Raw genomic sequence first — 25,889 nt, forward strand, 5'->3', positions numbered from 1 at the left:
CTTATGGTGGAAACCTGAATTTGTTCATTTTGGAAATGAACAAACACTAAATAAATGCTTCAAACTCTTATCAAGCAAAGAGAAAACTAAGCAAGGCCTCCAGATGTAATCTGGTCATGTGGAAGGAAAAAGTACAATTGATTTGCCGACAGAAGAGTTAAGTTTGGACGATCTAATACGAGGGTGACAGACCAATGGAATAGGTTGCCCAGACAGGTGGTGGAAGCCCCACCCCTGGAGACTTTCAAGATCAGGCTGGATGAAGCTCTCAGTAGTTTGATCTAGTTGGAGATGTCCCTGCTTATGGCAGGGGGTTTGGACTAGATGACCTTTGGAGGTCCGTTCCAGCCCAGACATTCTGTGATTCTAAGAAAATGTTGATTATCAACACAAAATTACCATATCATCACAATTTAAATTAAAATATAACCCAAGAGCTCAATTCCCTTCAAATCAGAAGGGCCAGCTAATTTATGTCCCAAAGATCTCAAAAAGCTGGCACATGCAGCATGAAGACTGCTATTTTTATAGCTGTGAAGTTAGAAGTGGCCCCCTCTAACTGGAAACATCAGTTGTAGCACTTGTTGGGGAGGAAAAAAAAAAAAAAAAAAAAACAAAACACCACAACTTGTAACTACAGACTTGTTAATTTGCTACCTCTAGTAGTTTCCTAAGTTTCAAAATATTTTCTTATTTAAATGCTTTTACTCACAAAAAAAAGTAATAGAAAAGAGTCAAAACAGCCTAAATCTGCTATCACATCAAATTAACTTGTCAAGTGATTTTCCTAAACAAGGGAGAAGCAGTCTATTAATATTTCACCAAAGCATTTGGTAGCAGACACAGAGGAAATTACCCAATTGATGGATGTTACTAGTGTAGCTCATTAAGGATTTTTTTTAAGACAGACTTTTTTTTTTGTTTATTCAATTACGATATTAAGTCAAAACATGATAATGAAAAATATTCAAAAGCCAAGAGTCACAACCACCGCAGAGGATGATACCAAAAAGACCCAGTTCACATTGAGAACATGACTGACAAAAGCAAAATGAACAATGCATACTGAAAAGTCACACATTAAGGACTACATTTTTGATACAAATTTATAACTCAGCAGTAGAAATTCAACCTGAATTTATTATCTGTTCAAAAGGTGACTAGGATACTCAAAGATAAAAATTCATTCTGTTTCTCAAATATCATGAAATAAAAAAAAAATCTTGTATTATTCACATTTTAAGTAAAGAGAAACAAGTAGGAGAAATGGCTATGGCCTCCCTGTAAATTAATAATATCTGAAGTTTTAGAACACCAAAATCATATACAGACAATAGTTTAAACAACAGATAAACAATGAGCATGTGTCCTCAGCATACAAATACGGTTTTTGTTTAAGTCTTTGACATTAATCAAGCCATGAGTCATTTCTCAGTAGACTGGATGAGTTTTAACCCAAAAGTACATGTCTGTAGACAAAAACTTACTCAAAAAAAATTAACAAGTGGCAAACAGTGCTCTCTTAGTCTGAGACTACTAGATACCACCTCTCCCTGTTCTCCAGCAAAGTTATCCATCTAAGCGCTAGAAATCTTAGTCTCAAGGGAAGTCACCATCTCACAGAAAGTTATCATTCAGATAACTGCACAACAGCTGAACAGGCAGAGACCTGCAGAGCTCATCTGATCTAATGTCCCTGCTGAAGCAGAGCCACCTAGAGCCAGTTGCTCAGGACTGTGCAGAAAAGTTCTGAGTACCTCCAGGGATGAAGACTCCACAACCTCCCTGGGCAATCTGTGCCAAGAGCTTCCTTGTGTTCAGAGAAAATCTCCTGTGTTTCAGTTTGTGTCCATTGCCTGTCACTGTCACACTGTCATTAATATAAATGAATTCAATAATACACTTAAGAAGACAGATGCAGAAAGGAAAAAGATGAAGGTAACTATTATTTGTGTTCAGTTTTAATTTCTGTACTGTACTGGACACAGAACTGATGTGAAATGTATGTTTGTAGTGCAAAAAGCACATAAATGCAAAATGCTATGTTTACCAAAGATTGCTTCAATAATGGCTATAAATTCTCAAACATTTAATACAGTTCAACTTTTATAACTAGAAAACTTCTAAAAGAGTTTTTAATTAACATATTCAGATATTTTGTTGTGGATTGACTTCTGGCCTTCCTCCCCTGCCTGCACCCGGACTCATTGTTAGTCAGGTCCATTAAAAACCAAACAAAATTAATCTTTATAAAATAGGAGTTACTGTACCTTTATTCCTGGACAATGAGCAAAAAAAGCTTCTGGACTTTGAGAGTGATATAGTGCACCATGACCCACACAGCCCCAGGGGGCTCTGATGGTGAGATTTCCACAATTAAACAGATCTCCAGAGCGGTAACGATATTTTGCTGCTTCATTAACAATCTGGGAAGATTTATACAGAAAAGTAACACTCAGTGCAATACCTTTAGTTGTGCATCATTAAGCCTCTACAATAACTGACATGTAACCACATCATCTGTGCCATGCATGGCATTCAGAGGACCAAATTAGAAGCGAAGGAATCCTGTAAGTCAGTGAAAAGGCAAATAAAGGAATAATTCAGTGTGTTCGAGTTAAATACCTAGGCCTCAGCAGTAGCCATAAAACCCAGCTGTTTCCCCATTCCCCTACTGTCAATCAGCCCAGTTCAAATCTGCAGTTTGTCCTGTGGACACGTGGCCAGCTGCGGCAGCATAACGAAGTGAGAGATGGTGTTGGGAAGACACAGATGAGGAATTTAAGGCTGTTGAAGCCAACACAGCCACAAAATGAAAAATAAAAACAAGGAGACATTTGCTTCAAGCAACATCTTTAATTCCCATTATTTAATGAGTGTTCAAACTGGCCTCGGAACCTTCCTGTTTACTTAAAGCATGCATAAGTATTAGTAACACAGCTGTGGATACATTTGCACTAATTACGTATTCAAACCAAGTATTAAAGCTTAAAATAAGAGCAATTCAAACAGTCCTGAGATTTATTTTTACTTCTCTAATATAGTAGTACTAACCTGATCAAATGCTGGGAAGATGTAATCTGCAAACTGAATTTCTGCAATGGCTGTAGCACCTGCAACAGCAACTCCAATACCAAAGCCAACAATTCCTTGTTCACACAAGGGGGTGTTGAAAACTCTGTCTTTACCTATTAAAAACAAACAAACAAAAAAAACGCACATACCACAATTCCTTTAACACAACAGCTCTAGGTGGAAAACAGCCTCAGAAATATTCAAGTTATAAGGCACCTACAATTAAGCATACAGCTCTTTAGATGGCTGTTTATTGTTCCTACATCTAAAAAGCCCTTTACAGTTAAAGATACTATAATTTGTAACAGGTCAGAGGAAGACAGGAGAAACAAAACAAAAGATAAGAATAGTGTCTGTAACTTACACTGTTATTAATACTTCAAGGAAAATAATTTGTTACGTATATACAGAGAAGCATGCACACCCCACATGCTTAGATGGGAGAAAAGAATACTTACATTTAAAAAAAACTTATAATAAAGTCTTTTTACTTCAGATCTTTTTCAAGCAGTCAAAACTAACTGTGCATACTCAAAGGCAGATGTATCTACAAAAGCATCTGTATGAAAGCACACTGTCTCTTGCCCACATAACCAGTGCCCAGTCTCACCCAGCCTTCTTTCATAATATGAGGCTGCATTTATTAAAGAATTTGGTTTCTCTCCAAGGCAAGAGGAAAAAAGCTGTTCTTGCTGTTGGAGGCACAAGACCAGAAATCAAATATGTTGGGTTTTGTACCTTCCCTGTGGGAATGCAAAAGGGCATTTTAGCCCTCACAGATTTCTGTGCCACAGTAATTTCATGTTCAAAATATGCACCTATCTAATAGATGGCTGCAGACAAAATTGTTCAGCTCATGAAATTAAAGACAAGAAGTAATGAGATGGATATGAAACACCACTACAATATCTTCTATAAAAGATATTGACAATATTTGCCAGCAGTACTGTACTCCCTCAGCAGATCAACAGGAGAACCTAGTTAGGCTATTAAATTTTGCCTTTAGAACACTGGAAATAAACAGTAGGCTTCTAGAGGGGTTCATTGTGCATGAATATGCTAAGACTTCAAATCAGACAGAAGAGTGAGCACACCAGTGGCTATGAAATAAATTACACAAGTTAAACCACTAAATAAGTAACTAAAAGACAAATCAATTAATAATTACAAAAGTTTTTGCTATGAAGACTCCTAATTTCCATAGCTGCAAGTTAAACTACAGAAAGGGAAGCTAACAAAAGGTTTTAGAAAGAGCTGGTAAGAGGAGAACCATTGCCCACAACCGTACTTACAATATACTAAAGAGAGGTATGTTATACAAATCTTTCAAGTACCCATTCTTTAATCTCCACACATCACCCAGCAGAACACTGGCACAGCTTCTGCTCTGCCCATATGCTTTACCTTATGTTTTGAGTTTCATACTTCAAGGGTTACTTTGTTTTGGGTTGGTTCTCTGGTTTGAAGGTGGGGGTTTTTTTATTCATTTTGGGGGATTTTATATATATTTGTATCTAGATGTAAATATATATCTCAGTAATTAGGTTGTTGACTCTCCCTCTGCCTTTCTCTCTTTTCCCTCCAACAGCAACATAACTAAAACACCACTCCTTTAAGGCAATTAAAATAATGCTATCCAACCATACTACAGTGTTGGTGGTGTCGTTGAAGTTACACATGCCAACACAAGTCCAAAGGGCTACCATAACTGCAGGACACTCCATGATTTTGTATATAAGACAGAGGAAATATTTTCAAGCATTATTATATTCTATATTGTATATAGAATAATATATATACATATATATATATATATATATATATAAAATGTTCTATAATAGAACATAAGTGTTTTATAATAGAACATTCTATTAGTATTTTTTCCTTCGTGTGAATTTCTACTGTAATGTTAACACATACCAATTTACTGAGATGCAGTTAAGTCCGCTTTAAAACTATCACATAACCTACATAAATAGACTAACTTCTGAGCAGAAGAAAAAAAAAAAAGATTGTTGAGAAGTGCCCAGAAGTCAGATCATACTAAGCATACCTAATCTTACTCTATTAACAGGTTTTTTTCAGAGTACAATGGAATAACCGATCACATTGGTAACAAATAATTATGTCATCACACAAAAATGTGTTTGAACAATCCTGCAAAACAATCTTTTAACTAATAATTGATAAAAATTTCAAAATAAATTCTTCAGTATCATTTTGAGGAAGGTGAATTAATTTAAAAGCATGTTAGATCCACTACACTCGTATGCCCCCTACCATTTTAAATATAGAACATACCTTAGTAATACTGCTGAAATGCTATTGAGATATTAAATTAGAGGCAGCATGCTTCTGTCAATGTAGTATGATGAGATGAATTAAGTGAGAATTAATAAAAGCAAGTATGAAATACATAATAGCTACAACATGATCAGCCTGGAGTGCCTAATTAGGACTTTCATAACTAAAGGCGTAATCCTCAAGTATTATGGCTTAAAACCATAAAGAAAGGGTCAGGTAATTGTCACTGAGTGAGATTCAGCCCTCAGGAATGGTTTTTATTGTGCATTTAAAACAATAACAGTGATCACTTAAAAGCAAAACCTAAAGCACTTAGCTGTTCATTAGATGGGAAAACAAGCCTTGGATACCAAGTTTCAAGGGTATATATGTATATATTGTATATATTTGAGGGTTTTCTGTATAGAGAACTAGCCCTTTAACACAAAACAATATACACTTCATTAGGATAAAAAAAATTGTGTTAATTTCCCTAAACATTAAAAATTGTATGGCATAGCTTTAACTTCTTATTTTACTGATACAGTATAAAAATAATTACTAAAGCTAACATAAAATAAAAACTGAACATTTAAAGGTATTAAATGTTCATATATTTTCATCTATTTTCTTTAACACTTATTTTTCACATTTTTTTTCAAAATGTGAAAAAGAAATTTATTCTGATAAACATTCATTCACATCATCATTTGCAGAGCAGCTGAGTCAGATGGCATCTAAAATCTGACCAAAGCAGAGAAATAACCCAGAGATATTTTGTCATCCCATATTTCATTTCCGTATCAATGAAGAAACACTTCCTAAAACGTCCTCTTTCCCAAACGATTTGCGTCAGCCACACGGCTCACAACAAGCTAACACAAACTCCAGGAGGTGACTTATCACTTCAGGTGAAAGCGGCACCTCTGCGTTATCTGAAACCAGGTGCGTCAGCCTCTGCGGAAAGACGTGACGCTGCTGTCCATTCCATTAACCTGCCTGGCTTTATAAACATCCCTAATTCCAGCCATCTGAACAGGCTGGTGCCCTTTTCCAAGGAGTGAGGGAAGCAACAAGGCAAACAGAGTTATGTGAAAAAAGGATGATTCTTCTCATCTCTCCATCCCGATAACTCAGGAAGATTAGATGCATGTTAAGCAAGTGAATAAATACCCTACAAGTGTTACCTAATAAGGTAATCCTGAAAAGTTTAAAAACGTTAAAGAAAAAGCAATATTTGATTAAAAGCTACTTTTAAACATTTACTTCATCCTCCCCAATCTATTTTTACTTAAAAAAACCAAAATTGATCTTTGTGATTTTCAGAACAAAGAGTTAAGTACCTCACAAACATTCAGATTAGCACTGACCCTCTGTCTAAGGGGCAACAGTTTTAAGGCAGCCTTTCAGTCGTCTTCTTGTCCGCCAAGAATAAAAAGTTTCATAGCAACCTAACAGAACATGTTTACAGACATATGTAGTCGATTATTGTGCATTAATGCTCTGGCCTGCTTCATCTTTATTTGTTCCAAGCCATCAGGAAAAAAGTATTTCAGATTTCAATATCTGCAATGGAACACATTCCTGTCTTAATTTAACTTCAAAAATGAGATATGCAAACAACATCAGATCTCCTGTAATGTTAACACACCACCCAAGGCTCCAACTCTGAGTAATTTCACATCACTAAGAGCGTACACTGGATGATTTGAGTAGTTTAAGGAGTACTGCTAGTGATTTAGTTAAAGCAGGGTGTTCTGGTTTGGTTTTGAAACACTTCTGCACCACTTTTGTTAAAAAGGCATTTTAAAAGATGTCAGTCTGGAGTAGCACTAACAATACAAATGGACAGCATTTTATTTGCCCCCATGATCTCATTAACTTCCAATAACACCCGTTAAAAGTCAAACAGAAGAGTTCAATAAGCTAAATATATTCTGTATTCAACTGCCACAATCATGGAGGCACAGGTAGAAACAGAACACTAGAATGAAAGGGAAGTACTAGCAGATTAGCTTCTTTGCTCCTCACTGGGGACTTTGTAGAAAATTCAAATAGAAATGAGTGACTTGAAATCAGTCCTGCCTTTGAAGACCTGTTCTGATCCTAGAATATCTAGGATTTTTCATAGATGTACATGTAAGCCTAATTCTATTCCTTAATATAATTTAACACAACCTATCCAGCATTCAGATTTGCTTGGTCCCACAGCTCCTTTTAAGCCCCACTTTACAATTGGTGGTACATGTTATCTTCCATTTCTCTGATATTATGTGAGAGGGCAGGCATCACAGGAAGTAGTCTGGGAAATTCACATTCAGCTCTTTTAGAGCTCCTGGTTGAACACAAAACAGTTTTAGTAATTTCTGATTAATTTTAATCAATTTGTTCTACCGCTTCTTCTATTGATATTCTAGTCACAGTTCTTCACCTTTAAAAAAGGGTGTGCACTGTCCACTCTTCCTCTGTAGTAAATACTGGTGAAGACACATTACCTGTCTAGCTGAATAAGCAAATTTCAAATCTACTTCTCCAAAGCATTTGGACAAAAGTTGTTCAGTTTCACAGGCACAACAATGGTTTACCTCTCTGTCTTGAAACCTTGCACACAAGTGTGTCATGCCATTTAAAAAGCTGCTTTTCCCAAATCTGCCCATGTTAAAAGTAGATCACTTCACCTACCTAACAGATGAAAAGTAACTAAATGAAATAAAAAAGATTTCATGGGCAAGTAGCTTGTAACTTCTTTTGATGAATTTCACCTACTGTGTGTAGAATAAAGCCATTTACAGAATTGAGCTTTATTCCTCTCTTGTTCCTCCCCAATTCTGTATCCTAGAAGAGTTGCACAGTCTGAGCCATGAATGTTTGTGTGTGTCCAGGCATCCCCAAGAGGCTTCAAGGACTCAGGCATAACTCCGGAGTAGCTCAGCCAACTACACGGCTGAAGAGCCAGCTCTCAACCTCCGTTTAACTCAGTGTAAAGTCTCTAGTCAAGTGCAATGAGTTGGGTCTGTTATAGCACAAACACCAAAAATATCACTGTGCATACACAGACTACGCTTCAAAAGAAGTTCAACATTTACTGACTTTGTACAAAAAAGTAATTCTAATTCTGATTAATTAGCCACTAATTCTATTGCAGATTGCCTTCACTTTTTGCTTAAATACTAAAAAAAAAAAAAAAAACAACAGCATCACAGCAATAAAATACGCCCATCAAAAAAAAAGGTACTTCAGAAATCTGTGAGCAACCAAAACCAGGGTCAGAACAGAGATTTGCAGGCACTAAACTAAATTACCTGCTTCCTTTCCTGCTGCAGCAAAGCTGCTACCACACTCTACTCTGCAACAAAGGATTCAACTTCTTATTCTTAACAGAATTTTTAGAGCGGTCAAATGACAGATAGGTCTTTTGTACTCAGTTTCACTTGTCTAGAGGAGTCTAAATTAAGCTTCATTTGGAGAAAGAAATTAAATATCACTTGCACATAAAAAAAAAATCTATCCTTTTGATATACTCATCTTGGCATTATTGCCCAAAGAGAAGAACACCTCTTCTGACAGGTCACTGGTAAGAACAGGATTCCTCACAGGTTTATGATTTATTCCACTGATATAATCAACACTCTGAAGGGTGCTTCAAGTAAACAGAAAATCAGAAACAGCTGAAGGGTAGGTTTCCCTTTTCAGTTTCCCCCAGTTACCAATTCCAAGGCATTCTTACATTTGGACAGACATGAACATTTGAACTAGCAGTTCTAGCTCAAAGTGTTCCCAACATGTCATTCTCTTATTCAAGACAGCACATTTTTATTTCCAGGAGCTCCACAGATCCAAACTGCATTTTCACCTCCTCTCCCCCAAGATTCCCTTAGGAGAAAAGCATTTTTATTGCATTTTCATTGAAACATCACTCTCAAAGACCCTAAACAATATCAAAGTCACATGAACTGCTGAAGTAAAAAGAAAATGCTACCATGCATGGGAAGCAACCTCTTTAACTATGAATTCTTATAATCTGCACAGTTACTGCATTGCAGGTTTAGAATGAAAGGAAGCTTGCTTTCTAGTAAAATTTAGTAAACTTTTAAAGTTGTTCACAGCATGAACATAACATTGAGCATTTACTCAATTGTCAGTTTTATGGTCCTCTGGATGAGAGAGGATTCAGGAAAAAATATTCATAAACACCTCTACCTTCCTCAAGTAAATAGGGAAAACTTGCTTTTTTTGCCTTCTCTCCCACTTCATATTTCCTGCCATTTGTGTCAAACTAACAACACACCAGCAGCTAAAGAATAAACCAGAAATATTAAAACATATCATATAATTATCTCACCTTCTTCAGGGAAGAAGTGTGAAGAGGAGGGGTCAGAGGAGGTTAATGCAAAGCTTTGGCATGGCTTTGAATGCCAGCAAACTTGCACATCATCTAATTCTTCCATGATGAAAAAGCAGCCAAGTAGTAGTATAAGCAGGGGGAAGATCAGATTCCTTCCAGGTACACAGTGATAGGTGAAAGAATTAGGCAAAAAAGGGGAAATTGATAAGGAAAAAACATCACTCTGACAGTCAAATGCTGGAACAAGCTGCCCAGAGAGCTTGTACAAATTCCTTCCTTAGACATATTCAAAACTCACCTAGACAAGACCACAAACAAACTGGCTCCACATTGAGTAGTGGTTTGGACCAGATGACCTTCAAGGTCTTTCCCTTCCAACCCTCATTCTATGGTTCATTAACAGCCTCAAGCAGGGTTACATGCTGACTGTCCAAACTTTTTATGTCTGTATGTGTCCGGCTGATGGAAGCACTTCATGGCATTGATAAAATGCCATGATTCAGCTCCGTACCGTTAGAAGAATATTCAATAAGCAGCTCACATCAAAGTGGCAGATTTGCTTTCCAGAATTTCTTTTTACTGATGACTGTGCAGGTAGCCCACTCCATGCTGAATTCCTTCTATTCATCTGGCTCACATACCCTGTTGTATCAGCCTAAAGAAAAAAATACCTAACTGCACCAAGGCATTCAAGTGTTCCTCCAGCTATGATTAATAACATTCTTTACTCAACCACAAAAAAATTTGCTGTGTGAGAAGCACACTTGCAGAAAAGCATAACTGACTGTGGGGTTAGATGTGTGAAGCTATACCAGATGACAGAATGCTCACTTGCAAAAATACACTCTAAAATTGACATCTACCATACACTTATATGTGGGTATAACCAAGGGATAATGTATCAGCCTTAGTTAAGCAGCTTAGGTCAGTTCCATGCATTTTCAGACTATCTGCAACATTCAGTGACATGAATACACATCAGCTACCAAAGCTAAGTATTACAACATGCTAATAGGCTGAGGACAGTATCTGGATGACAAAGTGAGGAATAAACAAAACTGTGTCAAATACAAGGCACTGTCTCTCACTCTCCTCAGCATCCGTAGCACTGAAATACTTTATAGTAAATTGGAAAGCATGCCTGGATCTACCGTAAATGGTGAAGCAACTATTCTCAATCAACAGGGAGGATTTAACGCTGCTAAAGAAGTACTCTGTGCTGATTGACCAGAAATCTGCAGTAAAGAAAAACATCTTATGAATCTCACTTGTAAGCAGGCCTCTCCCTTCATAATGTAGGGCATGCTGTATTGGGTTTGCATGGCAAGGCTTTGGTAGTGGGGCAACTAGAAGTGTGGCTTCTGTGAGAAGTGGCTAGAAGCCTCCCCCATGTCTGAGAGAGCCAGATGCAGCCCATGGAGGTCCACGGTGGAGCACACGTCCAACTGCAGTCTGTAGAGGAGACCACGCCAGAGCAGGTCAATGCCTGAAGGAAGCTGTGACTCAATGGGAAGCTCACACTGGAGCAGGCCCCTGGCAGGGCCCATGGACCTGTGGGTAGAAGTCCACACTGGAGCGGGTGTGCTGGCAGGACTTCTGGCCCCGTGGAGGACCCACGCTGGAGCAGTCTGTTCCTGAAGGACTATACCCTGTGAAAGGGAACCATGCTGGAGGACTTCATAAGAACTACAGCCATGGGAAGGACTCACACTGGAGAAGTTCATGGAGGACTGCCTCCTGTGGGAGGGATCCTATGCTGGAGCAGGAGAAGAGTGTGACAAGTCCTCCCCCTGAGGAGGAAGAAGCAGCAGAGAGAACGCACAATGAACAGAGTGCAGCCCCCATTCCCCATCCCTGTGCTGCTGGGAGGGAGAAGGCAGAGCAATCAGGAGCAAAGTTAAGCTCAGGAAGAAGAGAGGGGTGGGAGGAATGTGTTTTTAGATTTGCTCTCATTTCTCATTATAATACACTGAATTGATTGGCAATAAATTAAATTATTTTCCTTAAGCTGAGTCTCTTTTGCCCATGACAGTAACTGCTGAGTGATCTCCCTGTCCTTACCTTGATCTACAGGCTTTTCATTCTATTTTCTCTCCCCTGTCCAGTTGAAGAGGGGAGGGATAGAGCAGTTTTGGTGGGTACCTGATGTCCATACAAGGTCAACCCACCACATGTGCATTTAAAAAAATATATCAATAAATTGATCTATACTTAGTACTTCCAAACAAGTGTGAAAACTCCTTGCCAGGTTTTGAGGATTTAATAAGAAAAAATCATCTTATAATAAATGACAAGCATGTTATGCTAGCCCATTCACTGCAAGATGGCTCTGAATCAAGTTAAATTAAAATTAACCTGCTCCTCAAAGTGCTCCTGTTGCAAAGCTGCTTAGACAACTGATTGGACTGGGCTGGTAGTTTTGACCTTTTTGACCCTTCTAGGATTCTAGAAAAATTACTTCCAAGAAAACTCTGTTTTTCTCCATGTAATAAAGTCTGTAGAACCTTCTTAAACTGAAGTGGTGATAATTACTACACTCTTCTCAACAACCTCAGAGGCAGAAAAAACAGCCAACATACTACATTAGTCCCACTTGAATACAAACAAAACAGAGGACGTACTGATCACAGGACTAACCAAGGAAATTGAGAACCACTAAATTCCACCTAAGAAATAGTCAGGCATAATGACTGACATCTGAAACAAGGTATGTGAAATGCAGACCTGGTATTAATACAGACTGCAAGTACTAGTTATGCTTACCTGTTCCATCTTGTGTCTTTAACATTTTCATCCTCCTTGACACTGTATTACTAAAATATTACGTTTAAATGTTTCAATGCAAGTATTTCCTGAAGTGGAAAATTCCATTTTTATGAACTTCAGCAGCACATACTTTTTTTGTCCAACAATGTATCTTGAAATATCTTTAAAATGCATTAGAACAGCTTTATTAAGCTGTGTACTGAGTAGCAAACTTCATATTAAAAAGTACACCACTTATATTTCCTACAAACATGATTACAACATATACAAATAAACATAAATATTAATAAAGTCCAAAATGAATAAAATACAGGTTTCACACCAGGCACATCAGTGCAACAATTTTAAAAGCTTAATATAAAATTAATTCTAATTAGCTCTGACACAGAATTATTTATATCAGTATCCCACAGATTCAAGCAGTATAAAAGGACCCGCTACAATGTGTCAAGTTCTCAAATAACTTTTTTTTTTTAGCTGTAAATCTTAAGAAAAGAATTGGCTATTTAAGATGAAAATGAACAAAATGTACTATTGTGTAATGAGTCTGGAACACATTCTCCAGATGTTACTGTTCAAAGACATTTATATGAATCAGAACAAAATCCAGATCTTGCCAAACTGCTCTGGAAGAACCAGGCAAGCAAGATACAGAACTCTCCACTTAAATCCATCTACAAAGAAACAGGGATAACCAAACTCAAGGCTACTTATGTTTTATTCAGTCTATACACAACAACTAGGCATTACTAACTCTGAATAAAACATTCCACACTCAGCTCAAGTCTGCCATGTGAAAAATTCTGAATTACTACTTTCTACCACATGCAATGTTAGGAACAGCACCTGGATAAAGGGGGCAGCACAGCGCTTCTCCAACAAGCTTGCATTCTGCTTCTGAAGCATCAAGTTAACATATTATATCTGTTTATGGAATAAATCCCTAACATTTATTTCTTATGCTACTTTGTCCTGAGTTCTTCTCCTCTCTATAATAGCATATTGCTATGTTATTAAAGCAGGCAAAAGACTCCATGATAATTGAAAAGAACCAGTGTCTCCCTGCCTGTTGACCTGCAGCTTCTAGGAGGCAGAACGTGGTACCTTAATATGCTGTATTACAGGCCCCAACCAGCCCATCCAAACTCTGCTCCTGTCCCTCTTGCCCTTGCACTGGAATGCCTGGCACCACAAGAACAGACCCAGAACCCTCTGTAGATCTCTGCTCCCTCACTAGTAATATGCTGTGCAGTCTCCACAATAAACAATTTCCTGAAATCGCTAACAAAAAATATTTACAATATAAAGATTTGAAAGTATTTTATGGATTTGGGAAGCAAATTATTAGATTTTTAAAAATACCTCACTATATGTACTGCTATGAGCTCAGCTTCGAAAGGTTCTCCCATTATTTCATGCAACTAAAAGCCAACAGGACATGATGCAGTTTTTGCAAGCATATCCAATCCTTGCCCAAGAACCTTAACCAAATATCATAACAACCTGGGAACAACCTTATCTTCTCACCCATGACTTCCCCCGTAGGCATTTCATTTAAACACAGAACTTGTCTTCAGGAGTTTTCTACAGCTCAGTCTCATGGAATATTGTGTTCAAATAAATATTTTTCTTCAAAGAATGACTACCACTATTTTAGAAAGGCTGGTGTCCCTTGGGCATGACTAGGTACAGCCATCTCCTGGTCAAATAAACAAAAACACCTGAATTATTTTACTAGATTATAAACAAATGACTCATTTACTGAGAATGAAGCATTCCTTGAAAAACAGATGTGTTTACACCTTAGGCACAAGGTCTACAGAATAACAACCAGGGATTACAGTGGATCAGACACTGGAAATAAACATCATTGCTGCAAGAAAAGTTAACATTAGCATGGGATGTATCAACAGAAAGCTGTAAGCAGGCATGTTTTACTCAATAAGGACCAAGGTTAACATTCTGGATGGCCCACATCCTGCAAATGCAGTTACTCCAGTTCAGAGAAAACTGAACAATAAGAAAAAGCTTCAGTCCATAAGAATATTCCTGCACTGGGACCATGTGTGTAAGGAAGCCAGGGAATCTCCACCACTGAAATCTAAAATACAGTACAGAACAGCTGATCTGTCTCAAAACATACCTTGTGCTTCAATGATCTAATTCAGTAAGGCAGTCAGAAAGTAGAGGAAAACAAATGTGGAAGTCATAAATAAAATCATTTTTAAAGCATCCAGTTGATTGCTAATGTGGCTAGGTCATCCTGACATAAGGATATTATTTTCTCGCTGTAATTGTGGTTGCATTTGCAGTCACTTGCTTTTTGATGTGTTTAAAAGTTTCCACAGGGGAAATCTTTGATTCAACTCACAGGATTCAACACTAGTGATATTTCGTCTCTTGATTTTCCTTTTCTTCTGTGATTTTCTACGTTGCCAGAAAATACCCTGGACCAATTGAACAGACAGTAATTACTGTTTATAATCTGCTCACCATCTATATCACACTTTTTTTTTAAGAAAAAAAAACAGTTTGGAAGAAAAAAAAAATCCTACCAACTTTATGCTTCCAGCTTCATCAAAATAATGAACTATAGGAAGGATTATTTATAAAACAAGCCTATATGCTTGAACAGAATAGGGCAAGAAAAATGAATTTCAAGTTGCATGTGCATACTTATTGCACCCTTTCTAGTCCATATGAAAAAAAAAAATCTATTTTAGCTATGAAAAAATTAGTAAGGAGCAAAAAAGTTGAACCTGCTTATTCCTCTTTTACTACTGGAAGCATGTCTCTAGCCATGTATGTAAATAATAATTATCTGAAAGGAAACTATCTGAGATCGATTTTGGTTTACCCTACATATAGGAGTGACACACAGTTGTTTGGACCGAGTTTCATTCTATCAAGTGTCCACTCAGAAAAGAGGCAATTACTGGATGCACAGCAGTACAGTAGAAAGGACTGAGGGACTGAAGCATGGCACAAATGGAGAGTCAGCACCAGACTGCTAATAAAGGCAGCAAACATCACTCCAGAACATATCAGCAATGATACACAGAAACCTTATGAACAGCATTTTGCTCTAACTGACGCTGTATGAGAGAACCATAAGCTGCTGTGGGCAGTGCATCTGTAAGCACTGACAAATAAAAAGAGGAGGACAGCAGTAACAGAGACCAAACAGAACAGCTGAAAGAAACCAGAACAGACAAAAATAAAAGCCAAGAGTGAAAGACTTTAGAAGCCCTCCAAGTGGTAATGGGACATTAATCCAGAAAGGAAGAAACCTATCCTCCTCTTCTTCACTCTGCTGTCACACAGAGGATCCCAGTGACAAATTAATCACATGAGCAAAAGACAAATTCATTCCAAAACATTTCAAAAGAATAAGCGCTGACAAAATCATTTCTGCTGCAACTCCACAGAGATCAGCTTTGATACCGCCGTTAACTCTTCTTCTGGGAGTAAGTTCAGAACTCTGGAAAGACAGAACTGAGGCCAGTGTGACTAGGGAAGAGATTGTCCCCTTGTACTTGGCACTAGCGAGGCCACACCGCAAATACTGTGCTCAGTTTTGGGCCCCCCACTACCACAAAGCCACTGAGGTGTCGGGGCATGTCCGAAGAGGGCCGCGAAGCTGGTGAGGGGTCTGGGGAACACGCCTCATGAGGAGCAGCTGAGGGAACTCGGGTAGTTTAGCCTGAAGAGAAAGAGGCTCAGGGGAGACCTTATTGGTTTCTATGACTACCTGAAAGGAGGGTGAAGCAAGGTGGGTGCCAGTGTCTTCTCTTAAGTAGCAAGCAATAGGACAGAAGAAAGAGCCTCAAGTTTTGACAAGGGGGCTTTAGATTGGGACATTTGGCAACATTTCTTCACAGAAAGGGTCACAAAGCACTGGAACAGGCTGCCCAGGGAAGGAGTGGAATCACCATCCCTGGACATATCTAAATGATGTGTAGATGTGGTGCTTAGTGACATGGCTTGGCAGGGGACTTGGCAGTTCTAGGTTTGTGGTTGGACTCTATGACCTTAAAGGTCTTTTCCAATGTAAAGGATTCTTTGGCTCTATGATCATAGTTGGTATTGAATACTCTTGAATAGGCAGCACAAATTACCTGCTAGAATTGATATGGAACTTGGAGGAAGCCTGAATGCTTGCTTATATCAGATCCAGCTTTTAAATGTAGATTTGCCAAGACAAATCCTACACACATAATATTTAGTCTGAAAGTTCCCTTACTAAGGATCACATTATTTCCAATTTCATATTCAAAATCTATTTATGCTGTGTACTGACACAGATTCACTGCATCCAACCCCAACCCATACCTGGCTTTGCAGAGGACTGAAAATACTACTAGACCTTTCTAATTTCTTTAAAGGCTTCTTCCAAAAATATCACAGAATCACAGAAGTGATTCTTTCAACTTTTAAAATCCTCCAGTACCCTTTGCCTCATGCAACTTCCAGAGCTGTAAAGCCTTTTTACTCTACAGGTCAGTGATGACCAATAATTGCATTTTTATCTTAATATGTGAGAGCACTCCCCATAAGTAAGTTCTCATTCATCTAATGAAACAGACTTCTTTCCAGTCCAAGAAATATCTTTGTCCTACCCAAATTCACCATTCCCAAGTAGTTCTATCTTACAGGCACTGGTCTAATGCTTCTTTTCCTTACACAACTCGAGAAACATTTTCTCTTCCCAACATCATTCTTTCATTCAAGCAGTGACTGCACTTAACCTGCTAGGTCCTGAAGCCACTGTAACCCTCTGTGACTTAGAAGAATGGGATTTTTTATGTTTTCACCTGCTGATGAGACCATCATCTTTCTTCTAACTCCCTTAACCCCTGCTAGGTGAATAAGACTTTAAGTGCTACACTCAAAACTTTTATGTGGATGATACCAATCTTTACATGCTGCAGTTTTATTTCACACTTCAGACAGAATAATACCATCCCTGTATTCTCACTCCAAGATCATTGTTTCAAATCCATCTGCAAACTCAAAGACAAATGTACAGCTCCTTCAATCCAATTGTATTTTCTTAAAAAAAAAAAAAATCCATTTGAAAAGATTTAAAAATTAAAGTTTGCACACATTGCATAACCTACAAAAATACAGTAGGTGAGGAAGCAGGCTGACAATCTCACAGTTTACATCTTTGCTCTAGAGACAGGAAACATCTCTGGACAGCAGGACTGTTGAAGAGCAGACATTCATTACTTCCATAAAGGTAGTCTACAGGTGAGAGTACAGAACCTCTGCAAAATGGTGACAGTCAAAAACTGCAGGGAGTGATAGGGAAGGAGACAAGAAATAAAGCAAGAATGTGCCTTCCAGTGTGCAAAACCAGACAAAGGCAATGAAAAAGAAAAAAACTGTACAAGACTTATTCCCCTTCCCTTATCTGACAGGAACTCTTCACATAAAAATTTCAAAGACTCTCCTCATTTTCAGGATGAAGGATTATACAGCAACAGATTTCTAAGCATTTAGTTTATGCAAAACATATTAACACCATTGGAAGTACCATGAGCAGCAAAGCGATGCCAGAAAACTGGTATCACCTGCTTCAGATGCTGACATAAGATGCACAGGAACAAACACACTACCCTAAGTCATAGCTGTCATGGAAGAGAATCTTCCACACACTGACTTGTTTACATAGAATTTCTCAAATATTTTCAAACAAAATTCTTTGCAGCATGTAAAAAAAAATTAATCTGATAAAAAATTAGGATTTATTTCCTTATGAAATCAACAAGCTTGACTTCTTTCACTTACTAGTATAGATAGGCCTCTAGCTGTGTTTATATTACATTACGCTACATTCAGGCTTAAATGGCTTTCCTGGCAAAAAAAGGGTTTAGATTTGTTGACAGATTTATTCTAAAAGCAAATTTCTCCTCTATCTCTCCAGAGCAGCTTCAGTAAGTCTGGATAGAAACCAACATCTGTATAGTACTACTGAGTATTAATACACTAAATTCTCCCTACTATAATATTAGGTGATATTTAGACCTTGACCTCTATAAAAAGTACTTAAAGAGGAACAATCAGTTTGTATCAAAATAAGTACTTACAGGCACAGACTGCCACCTAGTGATTTTTATTATCTACAGAAGAAAATCAAAGCAAAACCCACCAAACCTCCCCCTTCCAGGGCAGGAAGGAAAAAAAAAAAACCAACACATACACATTTATTCCTTCATATTTTAAATCAACATTTAGAAACAACCTCCTATCATACCACTTGTATCCTCTATTATTATGCTGATGGTAAATGCAGGAAGAGAATGAGGAAAGAAAAATTAGTAAGTGTCTATAATCTTCCTTTTACAGGTAAGATTAACAGGGTTGCTTGTTCATCAATTCTGACTGGAATTCCTCCTTATTTTCCATGGACTCCAGCTAAGCACTGCATCTAGAATTTATTTAATCTTTAAGACAACACTGACAGATAGCCATACCCCTCTCAAAATTTTGGATTCCACCAATTTTTGCACTTTCAGTATTTCCTGGTACTCCTCAACATTTTAAGTATATTTGCAGTACATCCTTTAGTCCATTTTTGCTATTCCCTCTTCAGCCACTGTCTGTTTTCTACAGGATTTCACTATTAGTGATGATGGAAGCCAAGTTACCTGTGTCATATTATTTGCCTTACAAAGCTGAATGAATAGGTGAATGACTAAAATTGACCTTGTCTTCAGGCTTCTCTTTCTTTCCAAACTTGTATTTCACATATTGCCTTCATTTACTTATGGGCACTTCAGCAGTACCACAAAATTCTTATTTTTCCTGTCATGCCTTCTCCACCCTCTTCTCTCTCAATCACTGCCAACATCTGGAGTTCATTTGTCACCTAGACCCAAATCCCAGGATCTGCAAGACAAATGGACCTTAGGAAGACCTTTCTATAATGAAGACAGCTTTTCTATAAGTAGGCAAAAAGCTTTTCAAACTTCTCCTTCTCTTTAGCTAAAACACTTTTCCTCTAGCAAATGCAATCTTTTCAATGCTCTGAATTATTGTGAAGACATTTTCTTACGTTCTTAATTTGACCTCATGAGCACTTTATATACCCATCCATTTTATTTTACAATCACATGAAACAACACTACTGAGTTATTCCTTACCAAATATATCCTGTTATTCACCATAAAGAGGGCAGAACCTTTTTTTGATCAAAGAGACGAACACTGAACAATAGCTAATGAAAGGTGTTATTGCTAAGTACCTGCACGATTTCACAGGATGCCTCTCATGCTTTAAAGGAGTTCTTCTCAAATATTCACAAAGTTATGTCCTATCTTCCTCAAAAATCTCATTATAAAACTTTGCTGTTATACACATAAAATAAATCTGATTTCAGCTAGGCTGCTGATGTGCTGTGACTGTTGCTTATCACACTAACACAGTGTAACTAGTTCTTTGCACTACCTCAGCGGTACCTCCTGCACCCTGGAGCAGGGGCTACCACAGAGCCTTTGAACAGCTCTGTCACTTCTGAATACCCCATCAATACAAGCATTAAATGTCTTTCCTTCATTCCAATATTATATGACACTGCTACATCAAAGAAAATCAAATGACCCTCAAAGCAACACTAACAATAGAGTTTCTCTTTTTTTGTCTTTTAAACTAGAGATGTTTGCTAAAAAACAAGAAGGTTGCTTTTGGAGCCGTTTGTTCCTGTTGCTTATTTGCCAAATAAACTCTTCTGTTGCCTTCCTTTCCAGCAACTGTCTGCTCTCTCAGAGACCTCGTTTTTCACATAACTCTAGTAAACACAGATAACATCACACCAGAGTTACAGAACTCTAACTCAACCTCAATATGCAGCGCTAAAGATCACTGCTAACCAAAGTCCTATCCAAACTATTTGAACATTAATGCATAAACCAGACAGTGAGAAAACAACCACATAGTAATTGCAGCAGAGAAACAACAAAATATCATTACATTTCTAAAACTTCTTAAAACTATAGTCTTCCTCCTTTCCCTTTTTTCCTTCACTTCAAAGAAGCGGATCTTGGTGATCTCCAAGATGGCAGTAACTTATCTCCTCCAGATACAGAAAATTAAATAGATGTAACCACTGGCTTCAACAGTCCCAGACATCTTTGTGCCCTGAAGAAAGTACACTGCTGAAATGTATCACTTGACAACATCTTCTGTCTAATAGCCCAGTGGGGGAGACAGGGGCTGCTAGATTAAAAGCTACCAGGTTACTATACCCACAACCAGTTTCCAAAACCTATAAACTGCTATGTCCTACCTAAGGTGCAATAGATGAAACATTGCTTTATTTTTTTTTTTAGCATTCCAGTAATAGGACTTCTCGCAGCAAAATGGGTAATGAAACCACACCATGAAATGGAAAAACAAAATAGAAACTTAACTGGAAGACCAATAAAGAACTTTGAAATGTCCTCTAGATTTGCCAACCAGGCATCACTAACCAGGTGGTTAAATTCTATCCATCAAGAACAGTGAACCTGACACTCACATGCTTGTGCAAAAATGTATGGTCTGAAAGAAAGTCTGTTCCTTCCCCCACCTTGCTTACTTACTTACAGCCACTGATACTCAGCTGTAGGAGACTGTCCCCCGAAAATAGCAAAACTAAATTTCTTCCAAAATGAACACAATATACAGATTAATTTAAATCACAGATCACATAAATCTTGAAAAGTTCCTGCAACTTTTAAAGAAATTTCCGACTTAAAACTTACTTAAGAACTAAGTTTTCAACAAAAATTTAAAAGCTCCTGCAAGTAACCACTTTTCCTCTTCCACTGAACTCGAGTGTCTGAGGTATGAGATGATTAAGCATCACCTTTTCGTTTACTTTTGCCAACCTGTGTTGTAAACCCCAGACACGATGTTCCCAGCTAGTGATAAAGGCTACTTCTAAGATTCCTTGAGACAAAGGTGCCACTTCTCCCAACACCTTCACATGAGTCACCCAAAGAAGTAAACCAATCACATTCTAGATGAACTGCAAGCATAACTATAACACAACATTTCTATACTGGCTTTCCAAGTCATGCTAGAAAATACTGTATTTAACAAAGTTTAAATCCATTTGAATGTAATTCCTTCATGGTTCTTGACAGATAGGAAAAAAAAAAAAGGCATTACCATGCATTATTGCTAAAAGGCTTTAATTTGATTACAGAAAATAAACAGGACCACAATCATGAATATCTGGCCCAACTGCAGTTGAAAAAAATGAAGTCACATTGATAAGACTCCTGAAATTATGTCAAGAAGATTCAATAGCTTTGAAAGATTACATAAATGGTAACATATTCAAAACTTTCTACTTCCAAGGACAGAAAGGAAAACAGAAGTCCATTTATAAGGCTTCTCTCCCACAAACCATAGAGGGGTACAAAAGAATGGAGATGCTAATATAAAAATAAAGTCAGATTTAAAAGTTAACTTACCATATTTGTCTCGCAAGCCAACTGTACACCTAAAGACTCCACCAAAGGCCACATCTTCACCAAATACGACTGCAAAATAAGAACAGTGGAGGAGGCTAATGTTACTCCAGTGCATCTTATTTTCTGTGGACGTGTTCAATGAACATGTTTATGTTAGACACTTACATAAGTAGCACCTAACATTTCATTTTACTTCAGGATTTATCTAGACTTAAGTGTTTCTTATGCACAGCCTGAATATAACAAATAAAGAACCAGGATCAATGACAAATCAGTACAGCAACACAACCAAGTCTCAAAATAGAATTCATTAAACTGATTCAGCTAGGCTTTCATTAAACCATCTATTTTCCTGAAATAGTCTATAATATCACAGTATCTAAACCTAGATTAATTTTAAAAATCCAAGAAACAATTACATTCAGTCAGTGAAAAGTCATTGTTATTGTGTGTTCTGCTTCAGCTGGTAAGCATTCACATTCTTCATCCACAGTAAACTTGTGTTTTGAAAAATGTATCAAGCTGAAGTTTTCTTAAAAATACGAAGCCAATACGAAATTTCAAACCTTCTCCAAACAGACTTGCCAGACCCCTGAAGAGTAACGTCAGAGGAACTCCTCTACAGAAAAGATGGTTCTCCAATAACCAGGACAACTCTCAGCATTTAACAACATGATGCTTTTAGTATGGGTGATGCAGCCAACACAGTTTTATCACTAAAAGTAATCATTTGTAAAACTTAGACTCATATCAACTTACCTTCTTGGGTTTTTTTTCTTTGAATTTATCAAATGATTATGCCTAACTTTTCTTAAAACAGTTTTGATATTTAATTCACAAAAATAAGGACTGCTCATGTCAATTTTTTTTAACCATGTAAGAGACATGAAGCAGCATCACCAATAGCAGCTTGCATGAATTGGGGTCAGTTCTGAGGATTCCTAAATTTCTCAACACACGCCATATTCTAAAAGACAAAATAAGTTAGGGTCCTTGCCTTTCAAACATTACTTTTATTTAAATAAAAATTTTCTGCTTGGAAGCACTAAAAGGGGTCAATACACTTCTGACAATTATATTAATGACACCACTTAAAGAAAAATAAATTGTATAATGATGTAAAACCAAAGCAGTCATGGAGTATATGGTTGAAGTGTGTCCCCAGATCACCTCTCTAATTCATATTTAATATTCATTTGTGCAAGTTTTTTTAATGTACTTAAAATCTCTGCAAGGACCTTCCACAACCATATGGCCACTCACTTTTGAGCCAGCTGGCATTAAATAAAAAAATCTCATTTAATGCTGGTATTTGCAAACTTGCATGGGTTTACTCATTCTGTTCAGCCACTGAAACTATTTTCCTGGACAGATTCTAATTATCACCCACAGAAGTATGAGCTTTTCCACTACTCACACAACAGTTGCTCAATTCCTATACAACTGAAAACACATGAAGGGCATGCTTTCTATCATAAAAGTACTAATTATTTCAGTAAGTAGGGCGATGCTGACAACTCACACGTCTGGACTGTAGGACTCCAACGTGGTCTTGCAAAGGGCTTTGCAAAGATGCAGCCCTGCAGAGGTGAGGAGAAAAACTGGAACCTCTGAGGGACTAAAAGGCTGAAGATTATACATGAGCTTAGGTCCCTGCTAGGGTACTAGTCTACTTACCTCTATATGGCTGATTCTACAGAAATGGTACTACCATCTGTCCTTGGCACTAATTTACCCTCGGTTCTCTAAGTTTAATTTAATGAAGCTGATTATAAGAGAGTTGTAAATTGAGAAGGAATGTATACAGGCATAGTACTGGACAGACAACAGGGAATTTGTCCTAACAGATCAGACGATTAGTCAGACTTCAGGTTGAGCAGTGGCTCAAGCAGTGCCAAAGAGTTACTAACACACTAACAAGAAACACCAAAGTTACACAAGATCATACAGCTTTTGCAGCTGTGTTCATGACATTAAGCCTCTCTGTCAGATATTCGGCCATCACGCTTTTGTTATGACAACAGAGGCAACAGACTTCCTGTTATGTATAAGAATTAAATGCAGAATAAATAGTGTTGTGCAAAAGAGTTTAGGATAACACTTAAATCAAGCCACGATGAACTAGCATCTTCAAAGTTACAGGTTACCCAGACTGCAAAGCCTAGATGATCTTATATTGCCTATGCACAATGACAAACAGAAATCAGTAAAGCTAGAAAAGATTTTTGGAGGGCAGGGAAGGAAAGGGAGAAGGGACAAGAGTGAGGAAAATATATAGTCTCTAAAAAAAACCACTTTTTTTAGCATAGAGAGTTGAAAGAATTAAAAACCAAGATACACTATTTTAAAAACTCCTTTAGCTTACTGGTGGGACTCAAGCTGCCCTTAAGCACAATTCACATCAGCTTCTGTCCCAACTCTCAAGTGAAATACACCCAGCTAATACTGCAGCCACAACTGCATCTTAGACCACATAAGCTATTAATAATCTGCTAATACATTTTTAAGCTTTGCCTGAGATTAAACTGTAGAAATAACTTCCCAGAACACTTTAAAGGCCAGGAGAAATGCATTTAATATTGTACACAAATAGGCAAAATAAGATGCGATTTTTACAAAGCAAAACACACTAACAAGTAGAGTGTACCTGCAGTCGGATCTTTGGCTAAAGCATTGTCCAAGGCACTTGTTATGGATTGGAAAAGATTCATCTTCTGCGTTTGCCCTGTGTGAAAGTGATTATTTAGCCATTTAACTGGTTCAAAACACAAAGTACATTAGAAAACACTGTTGTAAAACATGACTAAAAACTTAGTGAACAGTCACAAACAACATCCCTGTTAGGACTACCAAAGACTCATGTGCTGAGCAAACTTAAATTACGGGATAGACAGGATTGAACGTGGTACACTTTGCAATGCCACGGACGGTAATTCTACTACTCTACATTCAAGGTTTTTTTCAAAAACTATGGTCTTAGCCAGAGCAAATGCAATTTTGCAATGCTCGGTCAAACATTAGAAGAATGACTAATACAACAGCTTTTTGAGGGAAGAAACCACAGTAAAGCATTACTGTTTGGAGGATTAGGATCCTTTCTGCTAAGATTCACCAGATCTCATCAAGCTTACTTCATCACTCTTTAATTATTTTTTTTAAAGCTCCAGCCTTTCCCATCTACAGACACTTAGTATTACTATTAAAGGCCTCTGCATCAGCCCTTGCAGGGAAGGAGAAATTGACTGTGCCCTTCAGACTGGAACAGCAGAATAAGAAAATCATTATCTTAAAAATATCAGAAACAGCACTGGCATAATAACTTTATTTTACTTTCACTATTTTTCACAGAATTTCAAAGTGTATTTTAAATCAAAGAGAATTAGTATTCTATTAATAAATTGGCAACAAAAAATGGCCTGCCCCACGAGACCTTCTTCACTATGATCTCAAGCAGGGACCTGCAGCACACAGGCTTTATACCAGGATAGTTTGAAGGCCTACACATCCCAATGACTAACAGAAACAGCCCAGAGTTCTCTTAGAGTTAATGACTGTGCTGGACACCAAGGTATTCAACTGAGTAATGCCTTTCTAGAAGAGAGTGTGGTTGATGATAGAGAAATGGGTATTCTGCAGCTGGCAGGCTTCTTCCATAAGAACTCGGCACTAGGGGATACAGAAGTAGTCAGAAAGAAAGTCAAAACACCAACTTTTGTTGTGAGCTGTTCCTTTTAAGTGATCCGTGTTTACTCCCAATGGTATGATCATGAGGATTACCTCAAACCTTTCACTAGACAGCAGCCTTTATTAAACACAGGTTTATTCCCTCATTCACGATTTAAGCATCCGACAAAATACCCAGGGGTGGATGTAAGGATTGCGTCCCTGCTAGAGCCCTATCACGGAAGCAGGGGAGGGGCAGGGGGAAGGGCTTGCAGGTCGGAGCACAGGACGTG

At 37.7% G+C, this 25,889-nt stretch overlaps 1 protein-coding gene across 1 annotated transcript in view; it reads right to left on the minus strand.

Annotated features, from left to right (window-relative positions):
• BCKDHB (branched chain keto acid dehydrogenase E1, beta polypeptide) overlaps positions 1–24,653 on the minus strand; it is a gene marked incomplete at its 3' end in the record, with an annotated part of 37,774 nt that extends 13,121 nt beyond the window's left edge. The window contains exons 1-4 of the mRNA XM_008944332.1: positions 24,581–24,653; positions 21,934–22,002; positions 3,055–3,188; positions 2,271–2,426 (exon numbers count right to left, since the gene is read on the minus strand). Coding sequence (XP_008942580.1) covers positions 2,271–2,426; positions 3,055–3,188; positions 21,934–22,002; positions 24,581–24,644 — 423 coding nt within the window. The remainder of the gene's footprint in view (positions 1–2,270; positions 2,427–3,054; positions 3,189–21,933; positions 22,003–24,580) is intronic.
• Positions 24,654–25,889: the final 1,236 nt, after the last annotated feature.

This window comes from Merops nubicus, unplaced genomic scaffold, assembly GCF_000691845.1.
Source record: "Merops nubicus isolate BGI_N331 unplaced genomic scaffold, ASM69184v1 scaffold13697, whole genome shotgun sequence".
NCBI lineage: Eukaryota > Metazoa > Chordata > Aves > Coraciiformes > Meropidae > Merops > Merops nubicus.